This window comes from Taeniopygia guttata, chromosome 5, assembly GCF_048771995.1.
Source record: "Taeniopygia guttata chromosome 5, bTaeGut7.mat, whole genome shotgun sequence".
NCBI classification, from domain to species: domain Eukaryota; kingdom Metazoa; phylum Chordata; class Aves; order Passeriformes; family Estrildidae; genus Taeniopygia; species Taeniopygia guttata.
Window position 1 is genome coordinate 301,641 of NC_133030.1, and position 23,081 is coordinate 324,721.

Sequence of the window (23,081 nt, forward strand, 5' to 3'; positions counted from 1 at the left end):
GTTGTGTTCATTTATTACCACAAGAGGGCAATGCTAATCTTCTCAGGATTTTGAAAAACAAACAGGAAAACAGCTACTATGCCTTCATCTTGCCAGTTCATTTCCAAAAGTTTCTGTGTTATCTATTTAGGTGGACTACTTACGTGCAAAAACATTTTCTTTTCCCCAGAGAGCACTGTGCACGTTATGCATGGGCTCAGTACCACAATTGCTGCATTTCTGACTAGTCAAGATACAGAGGCTTTTTTTCCACCCCCTGAACTATGTATTTTGTCTTTCACATCTCCGTACTGCCCAGTGTTGTCCCGAGAGTGCAGTCCTGACACAGTTTCCTGGCTTAGCTTTCAGAATTGAGCTGAGAAGGGAGAACTTTCAATATTAACATAATGGTGTTTGGGCTAAAAAAGGCTGTATCCTTGGCTGAAGACTGCCTTCAGTTTCCTTTGATTGCTGGCAATTGCTGTCTTCAGCGTATTAACTGTTCATAATAATTTTTTTTAAGTCTACTGAAAATGCTTTGAGTTATAAAAAGGTATCTCAGATATTAATTTGAAATGAGAATTTCAGTCTAGCATTACAGTAGGTAAGCAATACCTACACTTAGTTGGTCACTTGGGGTATTTAAAACTTTAAACATTTTTCTCTTCATTGTCTGTTATATGCTCCTCTGAAACTGCAGGGGGAGCAAATAACCATGTCTCTTGTCATCCAAGCCTCTGCTTGCATTAGTGCTATGAACACTTTCATTTAAAGCCATTTGAAAGAACCTAGAGAAAACAATCATTCTTCTCTCTCTCCATCCTTTATGGAAAAGCCAGAGCTGTCTGTGCTTCTTAAGAGACCTAATTTTGAATGTTGGATTTATTCTACGGCTAAGGAACCACATCAGATGATGTGGGTGTGTAGTTGTAGATTATGAATCGCCTACAAAGCTGTTTTAAAAGATGTTCCTATATCATACATATCCAATTGGCCAGGCTCAACTGATTGGGAATTATTTGAGTAAATAAAACCACTTACTGTTAAGGATTAAGCTGTGTTTCAGTTGACAGTGAAAGCAGATCAGTAGTGTACAGCTAATAGCAACCTGACCACTGAACAGTAGGGCTGAGAGCCACACAGATGAGAGCTGCTCTCTCCTTACAGTCTTCCCTTGTCTTCCTTATTGTTTAGTGCAGCAGGTAGTTTATGTGAACCACAGCAGTTTTGTCCTTATTTCCCTCAATCCTGGAGGTTTACTTCACCTCAGAGGCTGTAAACATGCACCTTTTCACATAGATTATCTAGATGGTTGATATATTTTATTGACATCAGTGCAACTCTTTTTCCTTCATCTTCTCAAAGCACAGTCTTGTACTTCAAAAACTGGCAGGCTAAAAAGCAGTGCTAAAAACTGGACTGAAAAGCTGACTCTCCATGACTGCGATAGCATCATCTTTGTTGCAGTAACAAAGTGAAACCATTTGCCACTCCATATGGTTAAAATACAAAGATCATGCTAGAGAGAGAATGTTTGTAGTAGATGTCCTGAAATTTGGGAAGACACAGAAGCTGTGTCTCCTCAAGTATGGGCAGCATCACAATGGACTCTGAGGAGCACAGATGACTTCAGCATGTGGATTTGGTACAATGACAAGACTAAGTACTTGAGGCACAGCTCATCAGGCACAAGCAGTGCCAGCAGTTTTTCCAGAGTCTGGGAAAGCCTGTCCAGCCCCATCAACATTTGTGTGGTCCCACCTTACCTTAGAAGACACACCAGAGGCTAAGAAAGCAGGAGACACAGCAAAGAAGCAGCACTGTGCCTCCTCTCCCTTGTCAGGTACTCTCAGGCTGCTGCCAGAGGCAGTACAGTGGGTAAGCCCAAAAAGAGCCCATCCCTTGTCAGCATCTCTGGGAGACGCTTCTGTAACTCTCTGCTGTGGCAAACAGCTCATCTTCCAGATCTAAAGTGAACATGAGTAATAAATTCAGGATTATGTCTTCAGATACAAGAAACTTGCTGTACATTCCCACACATACATTGCCTTCTCGTTTCACTCATCCCCAACAATCCTTTAACTAGCTGCCATAGATTTTCCATATCTTCTCTGAAATGCTGTTGGACAAAAAGGTGGTACTGCAAAGGAAGGATCAATTATCCCTATAATAAAGATGTGTAAAACCTATCTTCAATCAGTGATGTAAATAATCTTGCTTAGAAAAAAATCTCTAGGTAATGTATGAATAGCAAGGTGACAGAATGCACTTCCTATAAAGAGTGCTAACAGATATCACAGTTGCATTTCCAAACTAATATTGAATGGCTTCCAGCATGATGAGTCATATTTGACATTATACAATAATAATGTTTTTTTTTGTAAATAATTTTACATCATTTATCCGTTTTGAAATTAAGCACAATTTATTTACAGGCATCTCCCATGGGGTTTGGTCTACAAGGACTTTGAGAAAAGGCTTTGTTGTAGCTCCTATCAGTTAAAGGTTTTAGAACTTCAGCCTCCTCAACATTCACATTCAACCAAGTTACACAGCAAGACACTTAAAATCACTACATAATGGAAAATGACCTGAATTTGTTCTGCCCCTATCACTGCAACAAGGGCTGTATGCCTTTGAGCAAGATTCTGCTGCTCAGCTTTAGCTTTATAAATTGAGCCATAGGTTCCTAACAAATTTTCCAATTCCTACATTGCTGCAGGACTTGATACACTATGAAAATACTGTTTATCAGATTAGCAACACTTACCTCCAACCCCTTCTTCCAGACTAACCAGCTTACTGCGTTTCTTTGGTTGTTTGTTTTATTGATGCTTTCACTTCCTCCTCTATTATTCGCACTCACATCAATGCAGTCAAAAGCAGTAAGTCCCACCTGCATGTTTTTTACATCAGGTGGTACTGGTAGTACTTTAAAATAAAATCCTATAGTCTCCCATTCTGGAACCTGCAAAGTTGAAGTTTTAAGTCAGGAAGTGTTTTAATGTGATTTTTTAAAAGACATTTGAGTACCCCAAAACAAAAAAAGATGTTTTTGATAGGTACAGTCCAAGCACATAAAGGGATTCATGTTTAGTTTAAAATCTTGATTTGGATTTACTGGGACTGTTGAAGTTTACTATTAAAATAAACTCACAAATACCTTTTTTATAATTATCTGCCCTGATTTATTAATATGTAAACAAATTCAAATATTTAAAAAATCAACATCATAATAAAAACACTAACTTAGTCTTGGATGATGGAAATAAAGGTTGAACTTGAAGATCTTGGAAGTCTTTTCAACCTCAATGATTCTGTGAAATCCAATTAATTATGTTTAAAAACCTAGCCATTATTTCTAAATAAACATCTCACATTTTTACGAGTGATTTTTTTCCTTCCTTTTTCATTTGAAAACAGATCTCTCATTGCTTATATTAAGATAATGGGGTTTTTTCAGCTATGCTAAATTTTTTATAAAATGATGTTGCTTGCGGTCTGCTTTCTGCTCCCTTATGGAGGACATATGACAACTTCTATGACAACTGAGACTTCCTATGGCTTTTCAAAAGATTTATTGCTGCATATGTGTTTAATCTTCCTAGAAAGTGTTTTAAAATAATAATAAAAGGCTGTAACTTTGGAATTTTGTCCTGCTACTTTGTCTGCTGCACCAAGCAATTGTGAACTGTTTGCATTCAGCAGGTATTTTTACATGGTGAGGTGGGCCTTTTCCACAGAAGTGAGATACAATAATAAGGTGAGACAGTTTAATAAGGCATGGAACATGAAAGATGGTCTTGATCCTTTCTAGCCCACAGACATTTTCCTGTTAATTTTAAGGACCACAGGAGCAGATCATAAGACCATTAAAAAAAAATTTAACATCAGAAAATAGAGAAAAATACTAGTCAAGAGTAAAAAAAAAATTCCAGGATGCTTTTGAATTTTTTTCCCTGCAAAGAAAAATTAATTTTCAAAAAATACAGGTGTTTCTGTGTTATCTGTTTGCCCCTTTCTTTGTGCAGCTCATTATTAGGGCAGCAAGCAGTCTTGTGCATTGTAGGCATCCATTCGGTAGAAGCAAAGTAGAGATGAGTGATTACAAATAATAAGAGATTCAAAATGTGTAAGTATTTTAAATTACTTCATTTTTAAATTTATACAGTGAAACAATCCTATAAAATTATTTTTCTAGGATGCTACAAGGCACATAAATTACCAAATATAAACATAGAAAGTAGCCAAAATCATGAAGCCCACATACACCTTTAGCTATATTAGAGGTGTGTGAATGATTTGTGAGAATGCAAATCACTTTATTTACAGGGTAATGAATATTTCACATTTAACAACAACCACCAGCATTAAAAAGAAGGGAAGGAAAAGCTCATACCCCAGAACAGTGCCATGTGTTGGGACTCCAGAGGGACTCGTCCTTGGGGCTGAGGCTGTGCTCCTGCTGCTGCTTCCTCAGGGCTGCAAACACCACCTGTGGAACCAAGCAGCTCTCCTGTCTGACACAGGATGGGCCATCTCCCACTGCCCCACGCTTCCACGCCGGGCAGCTTGGTGAAAAACAGAAAGGATCTGCACACAGAGCGAACACTCAGCATTGTCTTCAGCTTTAAATCGCAAGATGGTGCGAAGGGGCTTTTTCTTTTCTTTCAAGTAATGGCTTTGAGAAGTTGTTTGGCATGCAATGAGCCATTATATTCTACTAATTAAGAAAAGATTGCAAAACATACAAATAGTCAAATTTTATTTCATTTCAAGAGACATTACCAAATAATTTCTCCAAATACCCATTTTCCACCTGCATATATATATTTCAACTAGACTAACGGTCAGGGATTCAAAGTAATAAGATTTTTGTACAAATACATTTCATTGTGTATTTTCTTCCATTAACAGGATGCACTCCTTTATGTAGCTCTAAGTATACATTCACATAATAAAGAGTAATAATTTGGCTAAAAAGATATGTCTATTTATTATCCGATTGTAGTAATCTGCCTATCAAGGGTAATTCGCTATAAAAGATACAGTACTAGAAATAAATAGTTCTAAATTCAAAGATCTTCAAAATGGGGTGTCATTTCCAGTCTGTGTTAAATTTTCCAAAGTCCTTTTAAAGCATTACCTAAATTCACTACACTTGGGAGAATAATTTGGACCTACATACATGAAGTCCCACTCACATGAGAAGCTTATTTCACTTAATTTCCTTCTTGGTTTTGTAATGGGCAGAAACAACCAGATAATTGTCTGGATTCATGTCCCTGATGTTTGGAGACTTGCTCTGGATTGGAGAGGTTTTCCCATCTACTCGGGAGATCTGGAGCATTCGGCAGGGGTCGTGCTTCAGTAAATAACCTGCAAACGTCTCCCAGCCGCCTCCGACACGAACCATCACATGCTTGTTGTGCAGCATCTGAAATTACAGAGGTGGGAAAAAACAAAAACACTCCTGAGGCAGCCATTCCTAAAGAAATCATCCCTTTTTTTGCTGTAAAAAACTGCTTACTTTAATTGAAAGTCAAAAACGTATGATGGTAGTACATAAAAGGAAAGGAAATACTGTACAATAAAAGAAAAGGAAGAGAAATACTAGAGTGGTTTTTATTTGCATTTTTAAAGTAATTTTTTTTTAAAAGGGTAAAAAAATGAGCTGGTACTTTAAACTAAAGATATTAATATTTTACACAAATAAATGCTACACGTTTTTCTAGTTCTACAGCATGGAGTCTTTCTGTTCTTCATGTGTTCAGGAGAAATATGTCAGGGAACATGAATACCTAAAGATTTTTTTAAAAAATATATTAGTAAAGACACCATTTTATATTGAGTTGACACTGGCTGTTCTTTATAGGAGTAGTGAAGGGCAAACAACCAAAACAATTTCCCCTATCTTTGAAATATTTAAGAAAAAAAAATCAAGAGAATGAAGTTACATTTATTTTTACAATTAAGTCTTGCTGGCAATACATTCTAATAAAATAGTTTAATGCTGCAATTAAAATAATCCAATGAGGTACATCAGAAGTAATTTACCTGTGTTTGGAAACACCTGAATTTTCTGCCTAAATTCAAATAAAATTTTTCTTCAAGTGCCAATGTACCTTCTCCTTGCCTACCCTTGAATTCAGTTGGTGATTTTACTAATTTCTTCCTTTTGTTTCTCCATGCTGAAGAGTAAAATAAATACCAGCGAGGTATCGTAAAGCAGTACATTCTATATTGTATTGGTTTATTTTATAACCAACGTAAATGCCACATTGAAAAATGCTTTGATCAGGATATCTCATGAAATGCTCAACAACATTTAGCTGCAGTACCAGAAATTAAAAATTGGTCCAGTAAAAGGTTTCTAGAAGACATTTGACACAGTCTGGGTTTTTGAATTTGGATGCATGGCAGTGATGCCAATATCGAGACGTACAAAACTCCCTTGAGGGCTGGCAGTATTTGCAGTTGAGACTTAGATGTTACATAAACCTTTTGTAACACAGCATAGCAAACAAAACAGGAAACATCCTCAATCAAACAAAATCACACATTATAGAAAGCAAAAAATTAACTTAAAAAAAACTCCTCAACCAAAGAACCCCCCACCTCAGCCTATTGTTTGAATTCTGTGACATCAGGAGAAAGACTCACCTGGAGTGAAGAAAGCATGGCCAGCTGTACATCTTAGTGAAGTCTGAAAATCAGTTTACATTTATAAGGAATGGAACTCTTCATTAGAATAAGCAGCTGCAGATGAAATCTCATTTGACAGTTTTAATTTAAAACATCGTTACACAAGGAAATTCTTGCTTGTGCACTTTGGCTTTCATGTGAAACACAATGTGCAATGAATTATGGACACTGAAAAATAAAGTTACTTCTGATCCATAAGAAAGAGGTGCTCAAGCACTCTCAGTTTGATGAGTATCTCCCAGCTATTGAGCCTGCTCTGGGTTGTAGAGAGTTCACTTCTACAATAGCTGTACTCAAGTGAGCTTTTTCTCTAGATTGATGGGAGTGAAAACAGAATCAGACCTTTTCTCTCTTTTAGTTTCAAGACTTTGATTTGAGCTGACAAGGATATGAGATTTGAATCATGCCTTTAGTCTGGATACTATATCATGAAAGAAGCAAATGGTTTTTGCATCAGGTTTGATAACTGAAGTTCAAATGGAGGCGGAACTTTAAGACAGCCTAGAGAATTTTATTTAGCAACTTTCTTCTCTTTGAATGCCTTAAAAAGCTTTTGAGAAGTGCCCCAAAAACTTTTAACATTCAAACAACTTAAGCCAAAGTGGTGCAATACAACATGGGGTGGGGAGGGGTTGATTGTGCCTGAATTTCAGCTTCCCTATATTATCATAGGATGATTCATGTTCCAAGAGCAGCTGCGCTTTTGATTAAGATGCAAAGTTAGCAAAAAGTATATTTGGTTCAATTTCCCTTGCTGATTACTGTGCACACTATAAACACACTATTTCCTGATGCTTAGGTTAAATGCACATCATTTGTCTTTCCCCTCTTTGATCTGTTGTGTTTTTATACTATTACAAAATTCATTGAGTGTTTGCTTTCTATGGCCTGAGTTTTTCTACATCCTAAATGTAGTAACTCTTTATGCTGTGCTGTGTCACAAATGCACCATTTTACTCCTACAGTCATATTTTGATGTTAGTAATATCAGCATGAATCCAAAATAATTCTGCTAGTTTCAGAATTGCTCCATCTCCACAGAAGTATGAAAGACTTCTTAGCATGGAAAAAAAACACCAACAACTTATTCTACTTTCTAACTGAAAAAGCAATATTCTCGCCAAAACACTTCAGCTGAAGATGAAACTTTTGAGATTTCATATTCCATCCAATTCACCTTTTCAATTGCATCAGATCTCCAAGAAGAAAAAGACTGTATTCTACAATATTAAAGTTTATTAGTACCAATTTAAATACATTCATGGTGTACATGTGTTTTCACACTGCTATCCAGCCAACTAAAACTAAGAAAATCCTTTCTGAAAAAAAAAATCCAACATATGTTTATAATTGCCATAAATTCCATTATTTCAGTCTGAAGCAGGGCTGCCACTAAAGCTCTTTTCTCTTGAATCTGTCACTGAATCTACAGTGAACCAAACATATAACAAACCAGAGGGCCAGAAAACAGCATTTCACAGGAAGAAATGATAGTTTGTTTTGGTAGGCACCAAAGCTCTGTCCAGAGATAACAAGGGAAATAATTAATAGAAGTTAGGTGACACTAAGCTGTCATTGCATAGGACTTTGGCTTCAGAGTAAAATATAGTCTAGGCAGTTATTGTTTTCAGATCCATAAGTTTGGTGAGTTTGATGCCTTATTAAAGAGATATTAGGCTGTACGTGAAGACAATAAGTTCATCTAAATAAGCAGCATTTTACTGACTTGAAAAAAAAAATCTATTCTCTTTTATAGGAACTAAAACTCTGGCCCAATATAGTTACAATTCTGTGGATGCTGACAGTTTAGTCAGAAAAAGCAACAGGTAACTTTCCCAGGCATTGTCCTGGGGAAGTTCTGAGAGAGCTCAGAAAAAGAATTAAAACATTTCTTATCTTAAGTCTCTGCAGCTGGTGTTTGTGAACATGTGGAACATGTGATACATGATGTTATGGAAAGATATTTACAAAGAGGTGTGGTTCCTAATTAAACAGTGGGGTGACAGGTGTCATTAAGAATCAATCAGGTTCTGGGTGAATGACGTTGCTTATAAAAACATGAAGTTTTGTAATAAAGTAGCTTTTATGCCTTCTGAAAATGCATGGAGTGTGTCACCTTCATTCCCATTCCTGACTCAGTGGGGACACACTCAGATTATAACTTTCTTACCGAATATTTCAGGGGGTGAGAGGAAGAAGAAGGAGGAATTACACACTATAGATCTGATCCAAATACTACAAAAGCCACACAAGATGCCTGCTGATTCAAAAGGAATCTGGAAGATAAATGCAGCAACCTAAGGCAAATAGAGTTAGCTGGTATGACTTTATACCAACTTCAGAAACAGTGTAGGCTATATACTGAGAGAATATTGACTATAAAAATTATTATTTTTTTTTGCAGACCACCACACTAGTGGCAGTACAAAGAAAAATTCACACTTACAAAAATTAAATATTAATGACATTGCTAATGAGAAGAAATAATATTTTACTGAATATAAGCCACTTAGACTTACTGTCATCAGTAGATGTATCTTGTTGCTTGTATCTTAGGACTTAAGGATCCTTCTTTGAGTGGCGTTCAGAGCAACATCATGAATTGGTCACATTTCACAGCATTCCCAGAAACATCACAGGAAAAAAACACTGTTCTGAAGACTTATGTGCATTACTGTAGCAGACTGCTGCCCACAGCAAGCTTGCAGGCTTTGCTGCCTCCACTGAGAGGTGCACACACCCATCCACTCACCCACAAACAAGGCACCCTCAGCTATGGTACCTCTAGCTGATGATTCTGCTGCAATCCCCACTGATGCTATTTAGGAATCTATATGGCTCCAGCTTGTCCATACCACTTTTGATGATCTACTCTCCTGTCTGTGAAAAATAAATTACTTTCTCAAATCTCAGCAGTATTCAGCATTCACTAACGATTCTTAGTAAAAAAAAAACAACAAAGTGAGACCAGGATACAAATCCCAGACCAGGAATGGGACTCAGATCTAGGCTTTTAGTCTGCCCCAGTGAGTCTCTGGGCCTGTATCTAGAATATGCTGTTGTCAAGTAATGACAAATTATTCTGCAGTGGGACGTTTTCATGGAGTAGGACATCCCTTCCGTATGAGAGACTGCAGTCTTTCTCGTCCCAGTTGTGAGAAGAACTGATGTTTGGTGCTGGTAAAAGGTGAAGTCTTGGAATTTGATGCACATATCTATGGAAGATGAAAAAATATTATCTGCAGACTTGAGACACTGCTGCTTCAGGAAACAGGGCCAGCAAAATTAGTCTTCAAAATCCCCAGAGATTCCAGTGCTTGGCAATTACCCAGGTCTGCTTGAAGGTGGCCACTGAAAATTCTCACATTTATCACTTAATGTGGAAGCAGGTGTAGCTTGCTGAAGCCCTGAGACAGACTCCAGAAGACTGGCAGTGTGCAGAAAAGTCTGTGCAGCTGTGTGGCTTCCCAGGGGCTCTGATGGCAGAGGCTCAACATCCCTGACAGTCACCAAAACATGCAAAAGTTCTTGCTAACAGTCCATGCTAATAGTCCATTCAATGGGGGCTGGCCAAGAAGAGAACACCACCATAGCAGGTGGTAGAAGACATTTATACAAAATTAGATGTTCTCTAAATTGATTCAGAGATATGAATTTTCTGAAAATTATAGGTCACTTTGTTACTACATGAAGTTTTTCTACTTGTCTGAGAATTCAGTGACCTGAAAACACCGGAGTGTGTAATAGGCTCCTGATTATTTGCTTGCAAGGAAATGTAGATATTAAAAATACCCCATTAGCAACAATTATGCAACTTCATCACTAGAACTCCTCATAAAATTTACAGCAAAATCCTGAAGTATGATCTGATTTAATCAGCCAGGTTCTATTTAGAGACAGTCCTATTTTAAAAAGTTTATAGACACTGTAGCATAAATATGATAAAAGGCAGTACTGCTCCTACACACAGAAGAATCACTTACACACAAGGAATCAGGGGAGTAATTCCCATCAGAATATGGAAGAAAATCAGCTTCCAGTGGGAAAGCTAGAAAGCTTCCCTCCAACAACACTTTCTCTTGGCTTTCATTCCCCTTTTGTCATAGAATTTCTGTCTTCTTAGAGAAATGTTTTAGTCTAATAAAACAGCAAAGCTTATTTTAGACTTATTTTAAGGAGTCACTTATGTGCCTGAGTGCACGTCCAAGGGATTAAAACAAAACCTCACCTCTACAAACCTGAAAAAGTGCAAATTATGTAGCCAATTCCAGCTACTAATTATTAATCCATACTGAAGTAATCTATTTGCAGTCTATTAATGTACATTTTGGCAGATGATAACTTATTAGTCCCTTTATTAGTCCTATTATCCTAAAAATAAGTAAAAGTAAGTAAGTTTCTCCACGTGAAAACCAGGAAATATACACTCCTAATTTTCTCTTATCATACCTCATTAAGTCACATTTTGCCTAGCTCCCCTCTTTATACAGGATTATACAAAAATGTTTTTATAAAAATGTCTACTAGTTTTAAAAGCTCCAGATGATGCAATCTCGGCCATTACATATGGATTTGTTTAAAGACCAGCTCTGACTTTCTGTGTTGTCATTCTAAAGCCCCAATAAAATAGCCTGCACTTCCTTCTCTCTCTTCAGGCACCACGATAATGACATAGAAAATAGATGGCTCTCTGGATTAACATCTCCCTCTCATTTTTGGGGAGTTATATTGTAAATCACACTAAACAAATCTCTCTTAGTTGGAAAAAAGGTCATAAAAAAGCTCAGACTGAAAAAATATGTCAAAAACTTATGTTAATTGCTTGTCACAATATTTCTAGCTACACCACAGTTTGGTTTTAGAATTAACATACTTTCTGAATTATAAAGAATTTTATTTTATGTTACATCTTTGGCTACATCAAACACATTAACAGGTATCCACTTAATTAATTTAAACAACAACTGTTTCAGATCAAAAGAACAAAGAGATTTTGTTTATGCAAACACAAAAGGCACCTAAATAATCATTCAGATATGTAAATACCCAAAGGGCTATTTAAACATTAAAAGTATTAAACTGAAAATGGCAGGTGTAACTATCCACTTTTCTTATTTTCAAAATTTAGCTGTCACTTCCCTCTGCAAACAAAATTCATCCAAGAGGACTGCAGACATCTCTCCACATGCAGGACACTGAGCAGGTCAGCTACAGTAAAGACAGTGGTTTTAAGCAAACCCTTATCCTTTTGAAGCTAAAAGTAAGTGAGGTTTTCTGCAAAACTGTGCTGACTACTAAATGCCATGTAGTCCTCCTAGGCAAAAGCTATTATGATAGTAAGAGTACAAAATAAAAAAAAAAAAAAAAAGGGAATGGCAGCAGAGTGGTATTTTATATATAGTGGCATGTTTAAGACAAGCTCTATTTCTGCTTAAGATATGGCAAGATCCCTCATCTGCCCAATGAAGAATTTAGGGTTCAATTTCATATTTTTGTACCATTTTCCATATTCAACTCCAAACTGCTTCAGATACCTGCAGCAGACACACATTAGTAGTGAGGGCTTTTTTTTCAGCAGTAAGAATGAGATAGTATTATTATTGTGATCTATCATAGATACCACTGTATCTTCAAAGAAGCCTTACTCTTTAAAAAAAGCCACCTCTCTTCAATTAAGACATAATGAGAGACTCATAAGATTTAGTGGGCAACAGACATGCCTAACAGTCATTATTCTAGGACAGAATTTTTTAATTATAAGTGTGTTTTCATTAAATTTTCTTCCCTACACAGTTGTGTATTCAGGATTTGTAAAGTGATACCATCTTAGAGTATCATTATAAAATACGATATTAGGTACTATAACTTGTTACTGTAATATAACATTGTATTGTATTCTTAAATAGATATTACCTATTGTTTCACACTTTAACCTAGTAATACATTTTGAAATAAAGTAGAGATGGAAATATTTAAAGATATAAATAAAGTGAAGATCTACTCCTCGTTGAATGCTTACTCAGTAACAGATACACTTTTTTACCAAGTGAAACCAGTTACACATTTTCAAGAAATGAGTGATGTAGTTCCTAGTGAAGACAATGGGAAGTCCAAGTCTTCAAAATGTATTTTGGGTCATGTGTTTTGGAAATCTGAGCTAGACCCTTTTGCTAAAATAAGTAAGATTTTTTTCTTTTATGAAAAGGCCCCTAGGATAAAGGTTTTAAAACCCTAACCACTATATCCTTTGTTAATTAAATCCACTCCTTTCAAGCAGCCTTCTCGTTCTCCTTTTCATCTCACAGATATTTCTATGAAAAGATGTGTAACAACATCAGCTGTTTTATTTCACTAAAACACACAGCAGAGAGCTCTTGTCATTTAGAATAGGAAGTGAACTGCTTCCACCCAATTCATCTTTACTTAACTGATTAGTCACTTTGCTTGTGTGTTGATTTCTCCTTTTCCTAAACTGATATTACTGTCCACTTGGCAACTGCCTCCATTTCCAAAACTACTCCTTTCTGTGAAAAACTTAAGCAAACAAGGGCAAGTAAAGCGGAATTAAAATGAGATTGCCTTTGTCTTTTGGCATTCAGTTTCTTTTCAAGCCTTTTATATTCCATTTGTGCATGCCTCAGAGATTAGGACCTCCTTTGGGATTTCTACCTCATGACTTTCCAATTTGTTTTTGCAGTAATTACTCAAGTTGTTAAACTACTTTATCAGTCAAAAATCTCGGTTTTTACAGTGCTTATGGAATGCTAATATAAGATGTCATGTTTTCGGCACAGCGCTGGTAACACAACTGGGAATAGAAAACATCTGTAAGTGTTTTCTATTCCCAAAAGTAAGTGGCTAGTGATTCCACTGAAATCAGACTGCTGTAGCTCAAACTCAAACACTTCATATATTACTATACCTTGTTGGTATGACCTATATTATGTTAAAACACTGCTTAAGCAACTTATAATTCATACATGATTGCAAGTGACTCCTAGCAGGAAGGCAAGTGGAAACTGTAAAACCATTTAAAAATCTGGGAACAGTGCTCCCAAGTATCACAACCCTGCGCCTTTCACCATTACACAGAGCTAAACCCTGCTCCACTCTTTCAGTTTGTGCAGAAAGCAAATCTCCACCAACCCTCACAGCAGTATGAAATGAAAACAAAATCGGACTTATATTTAGTCACAGCTCAGGAAACTAGCATGTAATCAGGTCAGAAACCCAATACTACAGGGAAAAAGTTTGCAAATTGTTCCTAGACAGTTCCCCTAGAAGAGGTACAGAAGTGGAAAAGCTGATGGCTTACTTACATCTGGGTTTATAAAGGTCTGAAAGAAGCTAGGAAACACATATTTGATCATGAAGACACCGTGTATCTAAAAATAAGTAGGATGCTAAATTATTAAAGCCCTATGTGATCTAAGAGAAATAAGCAATTTCACAAGCCTCCATTTAGAGTAGAGAGCAGGTAAATGACATGTTTGCAGTGGTACCAGGAACAATGAACCAGAAAAATCTTCTATTTGATGTATCAGCAGAGCATCATACTAGGACAGCACCACAGCCTCCCAAAAGGAGCAACAGCAATGGCTGAAAACAGTACTCTGATAAATCTAACAAATACTCTGATAAATCACACAATGAACACAATTCCTGTTCATTAAGAACAAGTGTATTTCTGACAAGTGAAGGAATTTATATCCTGGACAAAGATTAATAGTGTCAAGTAAAATTATTTAGACATGGGATTCATGCTCAGAATGGTATTTGCAAGTAAAGGGACTGTGCATTTCCAAACACTTTGGGTGACATCTGGTGCATGGAGGTCTGAGGGCAATTAAGGTGACACTTTTTTGTTTCTTACTCTCTAGACACGTATGTCTGGGCCAACCACAAGGGGGACCTTGTCCCTATCAACTGAAATGTGTGAGATTGAGCAGAAATCTAGTTCCTCTTAGCTGCAACACTGACTCATAAGAAATATTTTATGCAACACTCAGCAGAAGAGATGATATGGCAAACACATGAAATACATAAAAAGAAATCAGACAGAGTTTATGAGAGTAAGTGAAAGTGTCAACTTGCAAATGGTATGTCTGGATGGAGTTATGGAAAACCATATGTACTAAAATCAAATAATAGGGGTAGGGGAAGACTATTTAAGAAAAAAATTTTAAAAACATTAGCATTAGCCTGCTAAAATAAATTTATGAGAGATTTCTTAAAAAGAAGAAAAATACTTTACTCTTACCTTTGAATAAAAACCCAAAAAACCAACTAATTTTGTTAATTGTAATGATTAATCTTTCTATTAGCATTTAGAGCCCTGAAAAGTTTCTCTTAAAGAAACCCAAATTGATACAGACAATTCCCTCTCACTTTCTAAAGTCGACTAAGTTTTTACCCCTCGAGAAATACCTCTAAAATAATGTATTAGAGCAGTGAGGTAGTAGTAGTCAGAATAAGTTAGAGTCAGAATTTAATAACAAATAAAAATATGAGTTCTATTTATGAACTGTGCACAAATTTAAAACAGAAACCCCACTGAATACAAAAAGGAATTAATTTTACCCAGACTATCAAGAGTCTCCTAAGTTACCTTCCTTTAAGGATGTTGAGTCACTTACAGAGTGATCATCTATTTAGATTTTGCCACTGAATTCAGCTAATCTAGGGTTTCATCAGGCAAATGTGCGTGGGTTGCATGTGAACATGCTCGTGTTACAGGATTGCAGAAGTACATGGAAATGTTCTTACGAATCCTGGAGTGCCATCTGTTCTCCAGCTATTTTTTTCCAAGACTCATTCTGTCTCTTCTAATTTTCTGCCTCAAAACAGCCAAATAAAAGAAAATACCTCCTGCAACTAAACAAAAAACTGCACATCTTCATCTACAGAATTCTTCTCACTGCTTGCCTCTGGAAGTGATGTGCATGTGGTAAGTGACAGATGTTTTAATCCAACACAGACTGATCTCAGTTACCACATATACCCAACTGCAGCAATCTATGGGTTTCCCTGTCTGGATTTTTTTTTTTTTTTTACCTCCCAAATTGCTTTAAACAGCTACTTTCAACTGCATGCAAGATTAATGCAGAAGCTGGAGTTAAAATGCTTGTTTCTTTTATTAAGCGTCCCCATCCTCTGGGATAGCAGCACAGCAAACCCAACAATACCTTCCCTGTAGCTGTGATCTTTGTAATATTTGTCACGAAAGTGATTGTTGGCCATTTTCCCCAGATCACTGACTTTTGCCCCCTGTTGAAATAAAGATGCTGCCAGTCCTTTAGTGGTTAAAATCATGACCCATAAACTTTAAAATTATGTTTAAGGTATTTCAATTTACCCAAAATTCAAAATTAAGTCTAGTTGAGATAGGTATGGTAACATCCTCAAATTGACCATAGCATTTCAGTTTAGTATGTGAAGTCCAAAATAAATAAATAAATAAATAAATAAATAAATGGCCCATCTGGAATCATTGCAATTCAATTCAGTAGCTTAGTATAGCCTATTAAAAAATTCAAACTAAACCAACTCACCAACAAATAAATCAAAAAAAAAGCCACAAAGGCAAAACCATTGAACACATCAAGTCAGGATTGCAGTAATAAGGAAAATCACAAGGAGGCAGGCAAACATCACAATCAATTAAAAGCATGAGAAAAAGAATAAAAAAATATACACCAGAGAAATGAAGATTCCTAAAAGGATAGCACTTTTTCATTTCCTTATGCAATAAAAACTAATACAATTGAAACATTTTCTGATACCTTAACAAGGAACTGAACACCATGTATTTTATGCTTGCAGATTTATCTTTGGGAAGAACTAAAAAATATATGACACTGTAGAGGTTTTCTGCACTACTAGTCAGTGTCACAAATACTTCGATTTTTAGATGCTTTTCTGCCTTCTGTGAATTTATTTAGGATTAGCAGCTGCCTCATTTGGTTTGGCACTATCAAGTAAGCAAAAGGAAATTTAATAGTTTTAAAGTGAGGGTCCCAACAAAAGAATACCAGAAAGAATTTTTCTGGACATTCTCAGAATTGTCTTTACACTTTCAGATACAGAAATAGCCTATATATTTTTGCATAAAAACTTCAATAATGCATTTACTACTCTGGCTTTTTACTTCTTCCTGGTATCACTTTCAGGAATGGCAAGTGCTGAGGTGTCTGATCCAACCCGTAAGAGAAAATAATACATAATGACTATAATACTATTTCACTTCCTCAAATTTATGAGATGTAGGTTTAATTATAAGCTCTAAAGACATATTTTTCACATGTCCTTCAGCAAGTAAATATACTGTAATTCTATACTTCAAGTCTCTAGGCTTGGTATAACAAGACTTACTTTTTCCATTTCATCTGTGTACAGGCTTGCTGGCTAGTCAAAGGGAGGAACTGTGAATATATGTGGATAAAATATCAATGTTAAAAAGTACGGTTTCTGATAATTGAGATAAAACCAGTCAGAGGGTAGCTATAGTTGAAATTAGGAGTTTTTAAGATTTAACATATGCATAACATAACTCCTCACTGAATGCTTGCACACGAAATTGGACTATGCTCAAAATTATTGAGCTGTCTATATGTTCCTGAAGATGAAGAACCTATAGGGCACAATTTCAATGTGCACTAGCCCCTGCCTTACTGTGCCTGCAGCTTACTAAAATAAACATATAAAAATAAAGAAACAAACATAAAAGATCACCACCAACATGATGCATGGCAATGATGGTACCTATGAAGTTTAGTTAAAGTGAGACATGTAAAACTGGGGAAGTTTCATTCATATGACCACATTGGCCTGTGGAGATCATGTACTAAAATCCAGAAGTTTTCCAAGATAAGCTATAATATGCTTACAATCAGTTTATCCCTGCGCCAAAGAATGAATGTTCCTTTAAAAAGCTTTTTAAAGCAATACAATACACTAGCCAGACATAAAGCCATTTGTCCTTGGTTGCTTAGCAATCCTCGAATAGAGATGTAAATAAATTCATCCAGCCTTTATTTCTGACTAATTCAAAATTACATTCTATTGCCTAATCATCGTAAATATATTTAACAATATGGTACTTTAAAAGGAAACTATTACTTATACTGTCCTCTACAAAAAGACTCACTAAAATGTGGCTATATTGAGGATACTGCTTACAAGAATCTCTTCTAATAGCATCAGCAATAAATAAGTAAAATTGAGATACATCTATTTTTTTCAAGCATGGGTTATACTTCAGTAATTTAATCCATCTACTTTTCCTCCTTCTTTCCTCTACAGGATGTTTATTTCCTGTACTTTCCATAACCTAACCCACAAGCTTCATGGAAGTCTGATCCCTGGATTGCAGGTGAGAGAAAATGAAAACCTCCTAAGGAATAAGTACAAAGGAATGAGCATCGAAACAGGGAGGAGTGCAAACCTTATCTTTTTCTTTATCCTGAACTGTATAATGTACACTTTCAAAGAAGGAAGAGCACATGAACAGAAGAACAGATAATGGGCAGAAGACTTCAGAAAAGAATACTTCCCCCTCCCATTCATATTTATACAATTCCACTTCTACAGCTTCATTCAACTGGATGTCCTTTTCTTCTTTTGAAAAATGCTTTCCTAGATTGATAACCCTGTACTTTCATAAGCCTGTAGGTGCACCACGGTAAGGTTAAAAACATGAACTGATTAAGATTTAAGATTAAAGGTGTGTAAATCTGTATTTGCTCCATTATTTGCTGTATGTCTTGTCAGACAGTAATTAACAATTTTTTAAAAATTTGTTGAGCAGTTATCTTTGAAAAATGCATCACTCATATATTATATTTCACTATTTTTCTCTTTTTCCCATTATCTCCTCCCCATAGTCCTGAATGCCATCAAGTACCTGCTAGCATTGTCCTTTGGCCTCACTCTTTAAATTATTAAAAAAAAAAAAAAATTGACCCTTATATCTTCTAACAACACTATGTTCTCACTGTGGCCAATTTCCAGCTCAATTTGCCTTTACATATAGGGTACATGATAAATGGAAACAATCTTTATAGTTTCATGTAACTTGAAGGAAATACCTGAGAAACCCAAGGTCCCAAGAAGTCAGTACACTGCCAGCCAACTCTACCCTGCAGTATCACTGCTTCCATTGACCCATTACTGGAAGAGGAGCAGCTTCCATGGGAAAATTATTGCAGAGAAATGGGAAAATCTTTCAGAGAAAAATTAAAGTGAGCTGGCAATATTCAAAAAGATTCCTCCAACCACTACCAATATTTATGAGAACTGTCAGGACTCTGTAAGATACTTCAGAAAACCTATGCAAAGCACAGATAACCCATGATTCTGCTTGGCTGCCTACAGAGTGCCTCAGATTCCTTCTGTTTTATGATTCCTAGCCATGCTGGAAACCTTAGTCCATGTGCTTTTAGATAAAATCTAATAGGCAAAGAACAGAAAAGTCTTAAGGTATGTCTTCCAGTCTTATATACGATCAGTTAAGGGCAACACCAAAATGATGAAAACAATTACACAGAAATCTGGAAACTGTCTCCTACCTCCATCCCCTGGTTTTTAAATCAACAGAGCTACATGCATAAGCAAGAAAATTACATTTGGAAAGTATATAGAGGCAGATTGTTTTATTAGATCTTGCTTGAATTTAGACTAGAGGTTATTCTTTTAAAAGAACAGGCCTGCAATAAATTTATGTAACTCCATGGGTTTCATTAAAATGCCTTCTAATTTACAGAGTTATGAGGGGAGAACAAGGGTGGCATAATTTCAATAATATTTATCCTGAGGCTTAATTTTCTTTAAATAGTACAAAGCATTCTCTCAAAGTTTTCAAAATGATGTCAGTGTGAGTCTATGGGGCATGATGTTACAAAGTTGGAATGAAATTATGTCACTGCAATTCTATGAAACCAGCATTGTCAGTAATAAACCAAAGCTATACCAATGTGTTTGAAAACCTTTAAATAAAATTAAGATATTACAGATTGCAAACTATTTATCCAAGACTGCAGTCATTGGTTTTGACTATAGATCCAAATACACATATATATTTGGCTAGAGAGTCAAATCTAGCCTAATGCCATCTGTAGTATTTTACATATTTCAAATCTACCATATCTCAAGTGACTTGACTAGCATGGAAGTCTTTGGGCCAAATTTGACCAGAGTGTAAGTAACACTCGGAATTACATAACAAGTACATCAACTGGAGAAGAGTACAAATGGCTGGAAAATTTAAACTAGCATATTAAGTGGACAAGATTTACTCCTGCTGCAATGTGAAAGCAGGAAATCCACAATTGGGCACTCTCCCAGCTTCTGAAAATAGCCATCCAAATGCAAGTCAGAGGTGAATTAGTTGCATTTATGGGGATAGTATAAATGCAGAAGTTAACATATGAACAGAAGTTAAATTATGGTGACATGGCTGCATGATATTTCACTGATAACAAATTTTCTTGCTACACCTTTTTCTTTTCTTTCTGGGCCCAGATTAGCACTTGCCATCATCTTGAAGCAAATTTCTAATGTATTTGAATTTAAAATGGGTTTGCTCTGTAATTGTATTGCCATAGAGAAATTAAGGATCAGCATTTCATCTTAAAAAATTTATGACTTTTAGGTATTTAAGTTAACTATTTAATTTCATACACATTGCTACTTTGCCACAGTCATTACACCCATTTTTTGAATCTACTTACCAGATCTACGTGTATATCCTTACACTATTCCTCCATTAATAATGAACATAACTAAACATACAAATTAGAAGTATTCTGATGTTCTTGTCCTCCACAGCCCTACTTTGACAGCACATCTGATGCTAACTTTGCTCGTAATCCTCACTTTTCCATGAGACAGATCCAGGAAAAATCATGGTAATACTATCACTTTTGTTCTGTGGAATTCCAAGTTTACCTTTGGAATGCTTTCCAGGAGTTTACTGTACTTTCATGACACTTGTGAGTGGCTGACCAGATGCCAAGCACTGAAATCCATTTAAAGTGCAGTGAATGTTACCAAAAAAACCACACTGCCTTGGCATGAAATTTTAAAGATAAAAAATTTTGGGGGTTAAAAAGAGAAGCAATCAGACTTAAAGAATTCACAGAATTTTCATATTGTGCCATTTTTCTGTGGGGTATTTAATAATTTTAGGACTCTGGTAAATCTCTTGACACAGGAATGAATTATTTAAAGTCAGTATTAGTAATTCAGTTTAGTTTTGATAGCTGCTAGCTGTAACCTGACAGCGCTTCAATTCAGTCACATGGAAATTCCCTGTTGTATATATTCTAGTATGTTGGATCTCTTTGCACTCATCAGTTTCGTATCTTTCTGCAAATACCAGAAGAAACATCTTGGAAAGGGAAAATGTGCTAGTTGCCAAAAAGACACTGATTACTCTAACAGAATAGCCCAGAGTTTCTATCCTTTCCCTTTTAATATGTAAACTTGTTTCTGATTTAGAACTGATTCCTGGCAAAGGTGTTTTCCTCAGTGCTCACTTGTGTATAGCTAGGCTCTTTGTTGTTCTAGAGAACACAAACCACTTTTCACTTACTCAGAAGCATGAATAAATTTTATAACATTTAGTCCTGTATTTCAGGACAGGAAGGCAGAGCAAGCACACATAATAGGTACTGGAGCAATACTTCTATTGCATGCATGATTTTAAATCATGATTGCAACAGCAAGAATTATGTAGAACTTGTTTAAAAAAAATGTAACAAAAAGAAGAGCTATGTTAAGACAAATCCAGTATGTACACATCAAGTATGCAAGTATCCTTGCATCCTTCAATACTTCATCCTTAGATTTCACTTCCTTCAGAGATGTATATTTTAATTATTGCTGGAATAATAGATTTTCCTTTGATAAGGTGATCAGGTGATGCTTTGGTAAAGCCTGAAAAAGCAATGGAAACATTGACTGAAATGCCTTCTCAAATATTGTCTGCTGTTCATTGCTGCTCCATCTGAACTGTGCAGTAAACAGTGCACACCTGTATGGTATGCCCTGGCCATATCTTAATCCATGACAAAGCAAGACTTTTCTTTAACCTTACCTCTCCTCCTATTTTCAGGTTATCACAGAAGAGGCTGCATGCTCCATCTGAACATTTAAGAAACTCTGTGTGTCCAAAATTATATCTACTTCATATTCTAAACACAGACCTGACCAGGAACCACCATTGCAGTTTCTAAAAATTTCAGTTGACTGTCTACAGGTCTGTTAAATCTTTAAAGCTTTATTCAATTTTTATTGAGGAACCAGTTTCCCAGCTGGCACTGAGGAGAGTAATTTCTACAGAATCTTTGTGCACTGATCTTTGTCTTCACAGTGTCTCTCCCTATATGCAGTTTAATAGATACTTTTCATTATAGTGCATTTGTTCTGCAAAACAGTTTGATTAGATTAAAAATTAGCATGCAGACATAAATATTTCAAACTCAGGGCCAGAACAGAGAAGGTTAAATCAACATTTCCTTCTTGCATTTGCCATACTTAAAAGGTACACTTTTCTCTTTTAATTCACCTGGATGTCTAAAAATTACCCAGCTAACATATTAACTCTATTTGATGTATACTGAGTTGATATTTAAATTTTTAGTCAAAGGACTATGGTTTCACAGATAGTAGTGTGGCATGTGTGCATTTGTATGCACCCATGTATAACTGTGTACACACACAAACACACTCCCATAAAATACATGAAGTACCCTGTGCACAGGTAAGATGGGGTATAAAGCAGACAAGAGTTCCTAAATGCAAACATATGTGTTAAGTTGGTAGATCATAACAGATCTTCATAACATTTTTTCCACTTCTGTATTATGAATAAAGCGAAATGAATGTGTGTTGTAAAACAAAGCTTCTTCAGACTGGAGAATCTATTAAGCTAGTATTAGCTTTTGTTCTAAAAAGACTTCTTTTTTTAAACAGTTTTTGTTATTATGTTAATCTTGAAAGTACAAATTGTTAGGACGACTTTTAGTTCTAATTGCATCGTGGATAGCCCCAAGCAGTAGCTCTAAATGGAGATAAAGCTACAGAGATCTTTCCTTTAGACAGGATTTGCTAATGCTAAGCACCAGTGCTGAGAAATTCTTTCCATGCTTTCTTCTCAAAGTATCTCCTAAGCAGTTATTATGCATTTTGAACAGTTAAAAAAACATGAATGTGAAGATCATACTGTAAAGTGTAATTATGTCTCTTTTCACATCAATATAATCTTTCATCATCAGGATACCCTTAGTTTTTAAACTGGATTCTTTACTTCATTATTAGCAAAAAGGGAGTATTAGATAAAAATTCCTGAAGTATTAAATGTCAATACATTCCTATTCACTAGAATGTGCAAAAAATTA

At 35.8% G+C, this 23,081-nt stretch overlaps 1 protein-coding gene across 8 annotated transcripts in view; it reads right to left on the reverse strand.

Annotated features, from left to right (window-relative positions):
- Window positions 1–4,727: 4,727 nt before the first annotated feature.
- Window positions 4,728–23,081, reverse strand: part of GAS2 (growth arrest specific 2) — a 78,806-nt gene continuing 60,452 nt past the window's right edge. For 7 of the 8 annotated variants that reach the window (XM_072929388.1, XM_072929389.1, XM_072929390.1 and 4 more), the window contains one exon: window positions 4,728–5,416. In XM_072929388.1, coding sequence (XP_072785489.1) covers window positions 5,198–5,416 — 219 coding nt within the window. In that variant the 3' untranslated portion in view covers window positions 4,728–5,197. The remainder of the gene's footprint in view (window positions 5,417–23,081) is intronic. The other variant, XM_072929391.1, reaches the window with a different exon arrangement.